We start from the raw sequence: 12082 nt of genomic DNA on the forward strand, positions 1-12082 counted from the left end.
TTGATTCCAATTTTTTCCATCAAACACTAGAAGCTTTGTATTCAAGCTACCGTTTCCTCCGTTCATCTTCGATTTTGTGCACTGAAACTCACACAAATCTCACCAAACACTCGTGTTTCCCAATCCCATAAAATCAAGAAATGTGATTCTGTTAGGATTTTGATTATGAATTCACGTGAATTCAAGAAACGAAATCAATCACACACGCCCCACCGTACAATCGTGTTTCCCTATGAATCTTACTTGTGAATCGAACCAGAGCTCTAGATATCAACTATTGTTGCACAAGGTTGAAGATGAAGATGATGAAGTTAGAGAGAGAGAAGAGAGAGAAAATGGATCTGACAAATGCTTATTTGTGAGGTATCCTAAAGAAACAAGAGGATATCACTTCTACAATCCTTCTGAGGGCAAAGTGTTTGTCGCTTGAACTGGAATTTTCCTAGAAATGGATTTTATTTCCAAAGGAACCAGTGGGAAGAAAGTAGAGCTTGAAGAAATTCAAGAATCACAAAGCATCGACACACCTATGGAGGAATTAGAGCAAGAAACACAAGTAGTTGTGTAAGAGCAACCTGCTCAAGTAGAACAAGACCAGCGTAGGTCAGACGGGATATGTCACCTACCTGAGATATATGGATATATGATCAAGGTGATGTATTACTCATGGATCAAGATGAGCCTGTGACCTACTCATGGAATCTTCATTTTGATGAAACAGTAAAACACTATGGATTCATCAAGTACGAAGATGAGCCTTGTGTCTACAAGAAGGTTAGTGGGAGCATGATCGTATTCCTGGTATTATATGTAGATGACATATTACTCATTGGAAACGATATCCCTACCCTGCAACAAGTGTTTTGCTTAAATGGTGGCGCTGTGAGCTAGAAAAGTTCAAAGCAAGATACAGTTGCTGATTCTACAATCGAGGCCGAGTATATTGCTGCCTCAAGTGCAACAAAGGAAGTTGTTTGGATCAAAAGGTTCATTAGTGAACTTGGCATAGTCCCTAGCGTTGTGGATCCCATTGGTCTCTATTATGATAACAATGGTGCTATCGCACAAGCTAAGGGGCCTAGATCTCACCAACGATCCAAACACATACTTAGGCGTTATCATCTCATTCGAGAGATAATAGATAGAGGAGATGTGAAAATATGTAAAGTACCTACACTTGACAATATTGCTGACCCACTAACAAAGCCTCTTGCGCAGCAGAAGTATGATGGCCATACTAGATCAATGGGCATAAGGGGTATGCCTGATTGGCTCTAGTGCTAGTGGGAGATTGTTGGTGTAAGCCCTAAAGGTCAATACTTTTGGTACTTGTATCGAATTATTTATTAATAATAAAAGGCATTTTCTTTATTATGGTTGATTAATAAAGTCCCTGGAATAGATAGTTCGTTTAATGTATTAAGTGTGACTTAATCATGAGAACACATTAAACATAAGGACACTATTCTTAAAGTATTCGTAGTCGAGCTTTAGTGTGAAGTGGGATAACTTTAAAGCATTAAGACTATTATGTTTGTAGACTGATGATCACATCTCATGGATCATGGATAAAGAGTTATCAAGTCTTAAACATAGGTATGAATATTAGGAGTAATATTTATACCGGATTGACCCGCTATGAGAATACTATATAGAAAGTTATGCAAAGTGTCATAAGTTATTCTCATGGTGATAATAGTGTATACCACTCTTCGACCTAAAACCACTATGGATCCTAGATGTAGAGTCGAGTGCTTTATTGTTGATCCAACGTTGTCCGTAACTGGATAACCATAAAGACAGTTGATGGGTACTCCACAAAGCATGTTGAGGGACATGAGTGTCCTAGATGGAATTTGCCCATCCTGCGTAACAGGATAAATGTCTATGGGCCCAATATTGAACTGGACAAGGGTGACACGGTTTATACCTTGTGTTCAATATAGACATAAGGGCAAAGGAGTAATTATACACATAATTATTATCACAGGAGGTTTTGTCAGATCACATGACATTTTCGTGTCTTGGGTAGCAGTGATGTGTTGCTAGATACCGCTCACTGTTTATTATGTTAAATGCGTGATTTAATATAATTGCCAACGTCGCGAAAACCTACAGGGTCACACACAAAGGACGGATTGATGAGAAATAGAGTAACTAAGGAACACCGTAAGGTAAGGTGCACTTAAGTGGGAGACGAAATATGGTAAGGTACCAAATACTTAAGTGATTTTGGCATATTATGAGATATGGGCCAAAATACACTTAAGTGGGCTTTTTAGCTTGAAGCCCACATAAGTGGTTCTATAAATAGAACCCCTTGGGTAGAAGTATTTTCACTCCACTCAGACTGAAATTCAAGTGAAGACTTGGAATTTCGTTTCCCTCTCTCTCTCTCTCATTCAAAGCCTTCATTCGTACCAGCTAGCACTGAGATTGAAGGAACCCGTTCGTGTGGACTGAGTAGAGACGTTGTCATCGTTCAATGTTCGTGATCGCTCCGTGGATTTGTATCCAAGGTTTTGATCGTTACAAGAGATCTGCACCAAAGGTTTGAACCGCCACAAGAGGTAACGATTCTATCACTGATCATGCCCATTCGTAAGGATCACTAAATGGAGAAAATTTTAAATTTCGCTTCGCCTTGGATGGCAATTCTCCTTCATTCACCTTGAATGTTCTGTTGCTTCCCTGTTCAGATTGCATAATCAGCTTTTGATCAGAATCATCCAACTTCAAGAGATTGTTCTTCATAGTAACTGAGAAACCTTTCTCAATGAGCTGGCATATACTCATAAGATTTCTCTTCATGGCAGGAACATACCAAACATCCTTGATCATAATGGTTTTACTATTCTTCACCTTGACATTGACATTTCTCATACCTTCAGCATTGAGGTATTTATCATCAGCACATTTGATCTTTGTCCTCTTTCTAGAGTCAAAATTAACCAGTCATTATTTGTTTCCAGTTAGGTGATTTGAGCAGTCAGTGTCCATATACCACCAGTCTACCAAATACACACCATCAGATTCAGAAGCCATCAATAGCACAAGTTCATCATCAGAATCTCCTCTAGCTATGTTTGCTTCTTCTAATTTCCTTTCCTTGTTTGACCAATAGTCAGCAGCAAAGTGGTCAAACTTCTTACAACAGTAGCATTGGACCTTCTTCTTTTCAAACTTCTCCTTTGCCTTCTAATGTTTCTTCTCATCAAAATTGGAGTATTATGACTTCTGAAAACCACCACCATGTCTCTTCTTGCCTTTTAACCAAGACTGCTTCTGACTCTTCTTCCCAGAAGACGCCTTTAGAGCCTTTTCTACCTCTCTTTCAAAGATTCTCTCAATCAGACACTTGTTCCTTTAGATTGCTATGCAGCTCTTCAATCCTCATGGTGCTTAGATCTTTAGAATATTCAACTTCTACAACAATGTAATCAAATTGAGGAGTAAGAAATCTTAGTACCTTCTCAATGATTACTTGTTTTGATAAAGTTTATCCATAAGATTAATCTCATTGGTGATCAGAAACACTCTAGAGATGTAATCGGGTATCTTCTCATTGTCCTTCATGTTGAGATTCTCATAATGTTTATGTAGAGACTGAAGCTCCACCTTCTTCACTGATGCACCACCACCGTATCATCGTACCAACGTGTCTCACACAGTCTTCGCCGTCGTCGAATCAACGATTTTCTCAAACACGTTCACATCCACACACTAATTGATGTAAAACAACATCTTTTGATCTTTCTTCCTCGTTTCTCTTTGCGTGTTTCTATGTGCTCCTGTTGCATCCTACGCAACCTGAACATAACCGTCGTTGACGAGATCAAGAACGTCCTGAGCGCCAAACAACACACACATCTAAGTCGACCACTGATTCCAATTTTTTCCATCAAACACTAGAAGCTTTGTATTCAAGCTACCGTTTCCTCCGTTCATCTTCGATTTTGTGCACTGAAACTCACACAAATCTCACCAAACACTCATGTTTCCCAATCCCACAAAATCAAGAAATGTGATTCTGTTACGATTCTGATTATGAATTCACGTGAATTCAAGAAACAAAATCAATCACACACGCCCCACCATACACTCGTGTTTCACTATGAATCTTCCTTGTGAATCGAACTGGAGCTCTAGATATCAATTGTTGTTGCACAAGGTTGAAGATGAAGATGATGAAGTTGGAGAGAGAGAGAAGAGAGAGAAAATAGATCTAACTAACTTTTAATAGAAACTCTATTGATTGCACTATGAAATTATGTTACACGTTTGGTTTATATACATAAACAAAAATGTCATGTAGAAAAAGTGCTAACCTACACCAGATAAGTTAAGCTTAACAAAACTAATATTACTTTTGAATATGAATTATTTCTAACAAATCTAAACAATTCTTGAAATTAAGTCTATTTTCCAAGATATTTGCAAATGAAAGAATTTATTGATTATAAAAATTTGTACAAATATGTCTCCCATTATTCATTTAATCATGAATCAATGTTATCATTGTTAACAATTCAAACATGATTTTAACAAGATTAACTGAAAAAGTAAAGAATTACAAGCTAGAAGATTAACAACCTAGATGATATTATACTCGTTCAACCTCTTTCATCCTTACATTGGGTAAACTCTAATTTTGATAGAGAATCCATCAAAATTTTCAAGCAATCAACTTGTGCATATTTTTACAAAATCTTTGAACCTTTAACCTATTCTCCCTTCATTATCAAGATTGGAGGGGTGGGTGTATTAGGTAAACACTTAGGTGATAAGACCCAAATGATAGTTACTTAGTTTTGGTTATATGTGGATCCATTCTATTGAATTAATCTCAATATAAACCAATGTCTAATACCACCCTCCACGTGAATCTGCCATCCCATAATACATGGGACACTCTAACTACCTAATCCACCAGTCTTCTCATGCATGATTGTTGAGTCATACACGTTTGTTAGCTTACGTTTGCAACTACTTTGTGTGTGTGAGTGTGAATTGTAGAAAGACCTCTTACTTTTCGTTTTTTGGTTTTTTGTGCTAGCTTTTCGTCTTTTATGTATTATTTTCTTCTTTGCAATTGCAATTAAATTAATAGTTGCAGTTTTTGGTGACCATAGTAAGCAATCACATTGTATTCTTAGTGCTTATTCGATCAATGTTTTATGAGAGTCAAAATCCACTCGATCATATAACAACTAATAATTAATCAAGAGCACGTGAGAAGTAGTTATAGAGATAAGGATTACCATCATGGAACATTGTAATGATGCCAAAAGAATAATCCAAATAAACAATTAATCTATAGGTTGCGAATCCACTCCAACGGATGATGTTATCCTAGTTAGATTAATTTAAATATTTTTCTCATCGTACATGCTAGTTACTTAAATATTACTACTCTCTATGATATTAATTATATCCACTATTTTTAGGCATACATTAAACGAGCTTATTAAAAATCATCTCATTCAAACTTCGATGATTTCATGTTAATAAACTCATAAATAAGTGATATTTGCGTAAAGTTTGACTCTTTTTAATTAAAGTTTTCTTTAAAATAATTTCTATTTGCCATTTCTAATATTAACTAATACTTAAAAATAAATAAATAAAATGTTCAGGATTCAAACTTACATTCTAATAATCAAATACATTTCTACAGTTATCTCTTTGTATAAACTAATTTAACAAAGACAAATAAAATTATATATATATATATATATATATATATATATATATATATATATATATATATATATATATATATATATAAACAAGATCAAATGACACTTAAGTGTCAAACATAACATCTTCGATAATTCTTTACCGCGTATCCATATAACAAAATTCACTTTTGAATTAAAAATTATTATCATATAGATCATATCTATAAAATTTAACATCAATTAAAATTATTTAAAATATTAAAGAGAAAGATCAAAATTATTGTTAAAATTTTGTAAGACGTTAATTTTTATACCTCTCATTAACCTATCAAATAATTTTCGATTGATATTACAGCTATACATAATAAAATTAAAAATAACAATATTAAATAGAAAGATTCACTAACATTGACTCCAATGATTTTAGGTAACTCTAGTCATTTTCTAATCTATTTTGTAGAAAATAAAAATTAAGATGGGAGAGAGTTATAGGTGAGGGTGAGAGCGAAAGTCACCAGACTTTGTTCAGCTTAAAGTTATCTAAATTCAACACTATTATTAGAAAGAGTGTTGAAGTATGAAAATTAATCTTAAAAATGTTTAAATAAGTAGAAAGAAGAGTTTTAGATTTTGTAGTAAAACTAACTAGATATTCGTGCGGTCATACAGATAAATTTAATTGATATAATATAAAATATATTTAGATATTATTTAAATTTAAAATTAATTAATAATTTCAAAATAAATAATAATTATATAAACTCAATTGTATTAAAATATAAAAAATACATATATAAGATGAAAGAAAATGAATATTTAATATTTAAAAATAAAGATTTTACCTTTTAAATTAAAATAATTATCGATTAAAATAAAATATATATTATGTTGATAGTGATCCGTGAAATATAAAGTTTATTTGATACAATATAAAATATATTTATTTATAGATGTAAATTTGAAATGAGTTACTTAACTCTAAAATAAAAAATAATTATATAAATTCAATTATATTAAATAATCATGCAAAAAGAAGAAGAAAATGACTCGTAAGCAGAAGAAAGATTTTTTTTTTGATATTTTGAAATAAAGATTTTGTCTTTCAAATTAAGACAAATTATTAATTAAAATAAAATAACATTGTGCTGATGATAACCCATGAGATAAAAAATTTATTTGATACAATATAAAAGGTATTTAGATACACATGTAAAATTTAAAATGACTTACTTATCTGTAAAGTGAACTATAACTATATAAATTTAATTGTATTAAATGATCATATAAAAAGATAGAAAAAAACCGTGAGAAGGAAAAAAATATATTTAAAAATAAAGATTTTATCTTTAAAATTAAGATAATTAAGATAATGATTGATTAAAATAAAATAGATATTGTGTTGATATGTGAAATAAAATAAATTGTTAATTTTATTAAAATTAGAAAATAGATTATTAGTATTTTTGGTGAATAAATAAATAAATAAATAAATAAAAATAAAAATGAAAAAATGTGTGAAAAAATACGTGAGAGATATTTCAAAATTTTAATCACGAGCGAGAATAAGTGGACGTAATATTTAATTGTGATTTAATTGATGAAAGTTGAAAAATAAATATTACATTTCATATTTTTATAAGAGATGAGAACATAAAAGATAAATATTATTTAATTATTTAAATGTTAGTTTTTAATATAAATCTACAGTGAAAAAATAAGTTAGAAAATTTACGTAATTGATTTTTAATGGATTGATATTTAAAGAGTATATTGTATAGAAAAAAGTCAAACAATTATACAACTATAGATAAATGAAAATTTATAATAACTTAATGTGAATGTATAGCAATGTTGGACTTGGCTATTACACACTCTAAAGTTCAAATGTAATAAGTTGGACTTGGCATATTTTAAAGATAAGATAGTAAAATAGTGAAAGAATGTTACAAAGCTGGCGTGAAAGGGAATTTGTTTATAGAAAAAAATTAAGTTGCCACCCTTTTTTTTAAAGAACAACGCATGTAATTTCTTGCCCTATTGGTATTGTTTATACATGTCTATATTTTGTGACGGAAGGTAAACTTTATTTTTTTTCTATTAATATATTTTTTATTTAAATCTATCAAGGATAATATTTATTTATTTATTTACTGGTTCAATTTATATTGCTTCAATAATGTATGTATGTAATGGTTCAAAGTATGTGAATAAATGTTGTTTTTTAAGGAATAAAGTGGCAAAAATATAATCACAATGAGTACAATACTTATCTACAAAGTGTATATTATAAAGCTATGTTGCCAAACCCAATACACGAATAAATCAACATTTTGTACACGACTATTTCTAATTAGTCATAAAACTTTAATATTTTCTTTTCACAATTTATTGAGTCTTCAATTGCAGAATCTTTCTTTTGACTCCTTACCAAACAAGTCCTAATCCATCCTTCAATTCCTAGCACAAACTAAAAATCATAAAAAAATAAAATAAAATAAAACACACTATTTTTGTGTACTAGTAGAAAATTAGAAATTCTTAATTTAATGACCCCATTTGTGTTTTTTTTGGGCTCAACTTCTAGAAATTTTACTTAACTACTTAAATTTTCTAATTTTTTTTTGGATACCATTTTTTTTTGGTATTTTGGATTATCCTTGATATTGATGATGAGGACCTAAAACCAATTGTTGATTCATCAAAGATTGCTTCATGAGGTAGCTTTCATATTGTGTATTGATGTTAGAGAAATTGCAAGATGAACTCAAGTATTTCTTTGATGGGTACAATAACATGTTGTTGTCCTCATCTATGTTTGATAGATGGTGCTTTAAAGGGTTCTTGTTTTGTGACATGTAATTGTTGCTAGTGTTGTTTTGGGAAGATTCTTGTTGTTGTTGGTTAAAGTTTTCAGTGTTGTTGAAGCTTGAACTTGATCCAATTCCTGATGGATTGGTGGAATGGTTTTCGGATAAGAAACTCCTTAGCATGGAGTAGTCCATAGCATCTAATAGGTTTGAGAAAGACACTGATTTTTGTGACATAAGTGTGTTTTGATGAGAAGATGTTGTGTTTTTTGTGATCGGAAAATGAGTTTCTTTGTATTGCGCATCATCCAAGTGCTTGACTTCGCCTATCATTGTCTCGGATTCGGTTGAAGTTAGCGCGCATTTTGATTTCTTGTAAATTCGACATAATACCCAATCATCCAACTGCAAAAATTAACCCAAACAATAACATTAATATAAAAATATCTAAAAATAATATCATATATTGATATATGAAGTTTCTGGTTATCTTAGTCTTTGGTCGTGACAAATATTAATGTCACGACCATAATTTAGAAACACTTACCCTCATGGAAGAATCTTTGAGTTTAATTGGTTTATTATTATCGACGAGACGATATTCATGCATGATCCAATTAGTTTTAATACCCTTTGGAGGTTTTCCTTTGTAAAAAACAAGTGCCTTTTTGACACCAATAATATTCTCTTGTGATCTTCCTCCACATGGCAATGAAGCAACTATCGTCTTATCAGTTCCAGTGGCTTTCCAATACCCTGAAGCAGCAGCCCTGTTTGGCCTTGCACCATTTGGGTACTTTCTATCTCTAGGACTGAAAAAGTACCACTCTTTCTCACCAAACAAAGCCTTAGCTGAAAACAACAACATAAAAGATACTAATTAACATCCACATCACACATTATTAAATATTAGAAAGTAGAGAAAAGTCTAGTTAAGACATCATGTGCAAGATGGAAAGAAAAAAAAAATTAGAAACCTGGTAAATCCCATGGATCTAATTTGTAAATATCAACTTCAGCAATGATGGAAACAGGTAAGGGAATAGAAGCAATTTTTTTTCTAAGATAGTGAAGAATGAGTTCTGCGTCAGTAGGGTGGAATCTGAAACCTGGGGGAAGATTGGACTGTGGGGTTCCCATGTTGTTGAGGGGTTTGGTGAAGAGAGAGAGAGAGGATTGAAATTTTTGGGATTGGGAGTAAGGAAGGGGTTTTATGGTTATGAGAAATTTGTCGTTATGTGGGAAGAGATTAGGCCAAGGTGGCTAGGGGGTATGAATGAGAAAAAAATAAGATGAGTTCCAAGAACATGATTTTTCCAAAAGTGGGGTCCATTTTAAAAAGATGGATAGAAGCAATGTGAAAACGGGTGATGAATGACAGAGACAAACCCAATCCTTGCTGAGAAAAAGATATAATTACACCGATGCTTCATGTTTCAATTTTCATTTTTTTTATCAATAAAAGCAAGTTCATATTTTAGTTAAATCCAATAAATAAAATACACGTTTTTATTAAACAAGTGATTTAGATAACATACGGTATAAATAATTGAAACATTTTCGAAACTAATCTAAGAATCTACAAAAGTTATTTTGATCGAATACAGTGAGAGTAAATTTTATATTTTTTAAAATTATTTTAATATTTTTTATATGATTATTGTATAATGATAATCATTTATTATATAATGACAGATTTTGACCACTTGTAAAAGCAAACAGTTTCTTTAATGGTAAATGTTATTTTTGTTAGTATTTCATTGAAAATTATTAAATATAATTATTATTCAACTCTTTAATACTTACCTAAGTTATCAAGTGAACATTATACCCTTATAATCATTTTATTGTAATCGGAGTATTTCAAGTTTTTTTCCATAAATTTTATGATGTTTTAAATGCTTAGGATTATGTGTGAGTGGTTAAGTATAATATTGAAAATAACAATAGAGATTGTGCACATATTTGATGTCTAAAGAGTTTAGATGTATACATGTTGTCTTTTTCTCTTGTAGTCTTAGAGAATTGGGTCTTGTTCCGTTCAAAACCAGACATAGATTTAGTTGAAGAATTGATGATTTTGAAACGTTGTGTTGATCTTCGTCACAATGGTGTGAGATGGATCTGTATAAGTAGCATTCCAACGCGTAAGTCAATTTAAGATTCAAGATTAATATTGTGATAAGTGGAGATTAGAGAATGTACCTTGATTTCGCGTGTGAATTGATTTTATATCTTGGGTAAATTGGAGTGGACTTAAGATGAATTGGGCCTTAGTCATTTGGACCTTTGGTTAGTCCAGAACAATCCCCCCTCTTCCCTAAGGTTTCGTCTGGCACTGAATGAGTTAGGGAAAACCCTAAATGACGTTTTTCGGGTTATAGGATGTTGTCTAATATAGAATAGAGCTAAAACGCCTGGAATTAGTTGAAAAAGTAATGGGGAACAAACACATTAAATGCAGTTCCATTATCAAAATGTTTCAAAACCTTCTTTTGACATGTGTGTTGATGTGACAAGCTAGGGCACAACGCGACTTATAGTGCATTCGAGTGCGCTCGAGTTTGTGTGTATCCACAAAGGGAAGTTGCGCTAAATTTTTCACCTACAGTTACGTATAAATATGAGAAGTTGCGTATTTGAATTTTTGTTCAACCCTTGGAATTTAATATTACGGTCACTTTCCTAGAAAACGTCTTTGCTCCCTCTTCTCTGAGAGTATTAATCAAAGTGATCCAGAATGCCTTGATCAAAGTCATTGCCTTTCTTCCTCTTCTCCGCTTTATCAATGTCTCGCAGCCAGGTACCTTCCTCAACTCAACTTTTCCTAGAATATATCCTGTTTTCTATATAGGATGAGTGATAATATTGTTGATCTAGTGAGTAATTATTGTAAGAGCAAGATTTGGTTATGCATCTGGCCTTATGTTTTGATGATAATAATACACCGGTTCTTAAAGAACAATTTTGTACTCTAACGATTTTGGTAAGTGTGCAACTACTAGATATAAGTTTTGACTCTGAGAAAGTGATGTGTGACGTCATCAGACTCTGAACCTAGTACACTCTGATTCTGAGAAGTAAAGCAATGTGTGTTCTACAAAGACAATCAAGCTCTGAATCACTCTGCTCAATGCTTATGATCACCACTCATCTAGAAAGCTTCGATTTATGACCCTAATAAGAGAAGCCTCTAACGTTATCAAACTCTGAAGTCTTGCGCTCAATAACTTTGATGAATTGTGTCACCAAACTCTAAAGACCAGGTTCTGATGAACTGTATTAAGACTCTAAAAACTGGGTTCTGATGAACTGGATTAAGACTCTGAAGATCAGACTCGGATGGACTGAATCAAGACTCTAAAGACTAGGTTCTGAAGACTCTCTCATACAGACTTTAATTCTTCTATGCATGCTTCATCAACTCTCTTTCTAAAGCCTCTGAATATTTGAAGATAAGATCAAAATGTTTTACGTGAGAAAATAGTACACAGTACAAGATCAATATTCTTTCCACTACACTGATTTCGTAGGAAAAGGATTGTACTATTGTACCGCTTTGTCTCTCATTTCCATATACCGTTATGCAAGGAT

At 32.1% G+C, this 12082-nt stretch overlaps 1 protein-coding gene across 1 annotated transcript; it reads right to left on the reverse strand.

Moving 5' to 3' along the window:
* Positions 1-7947: 7947 nt before the first annotated feature.
* LOC127126677 (NAC transcription factor 29) lies at positions 7948-9681 on the reverse strand. Its single transcript, XM_051055635.1, has 3 exons — positions 9466-9681; positions 9036-9340; positions 7948-8893 (listed from the first exon to the last, which is right to left on the reverse strand). The coding sequence occupies exons 1-3, from the start codon at positions 9626-9628 to the stop codon at positions 8333-8335; spliced, it is 1029 nt and encodes a 342-aa protein (XP_050911592.1). The 5' UTR covers positions 9629-9681; the 3' UTR covers positions 7948-8332.
* Between the last annotated feature and the right edge of the window lie 2401 nt (positions 9682-12082).

The sequence above is a fragment of the Lathyrus oleraceus genome, chromosome 3, assembly GCF_024323335.1.
Source record: "Lathyrus oleraceus cultivar Zhongwan6 chromosome 3, CAAS_Psat_ZW6_1.0, whole genome shotgun sequence".
In the NCBI taxonomy this organism is placed as follows: domain Eukaryota; kingdom Viridiplantae; phylum Streptophyta; class Magnoliopsida; order Fabales; family Fabaceae; genus Lathyrus; species Lathyrus oleraceus.

What these genes read in the sequence shown, in the direction of transcription:
- LOC127126677 (XM_051055635.1), bottom strand. Translation starts at nt 9,628, where the DNA reads ATGGGAACCCCACAGTCCAATCTTCCCCCAGGTTTCAGATTCCACCCT. An exon ending in AGATCCATGGGATTTACCAG is followed by an intron (nt 9,341 to 9,465) that starts GTTTCTAATTTT and finishes TGTTGTTTTCAG; the next exon opens with CTAAGGCTTTGTTTGGTGAG. An exon ending in TCAAAGATTCTTCCATGAGG is followed by an intron (nt 8,894 to 9,035) that starts GTAAGTGTTTCT and finishes TAATTTTTGCAG; the next exon opens with TTGGATGATTGGGTATTATG.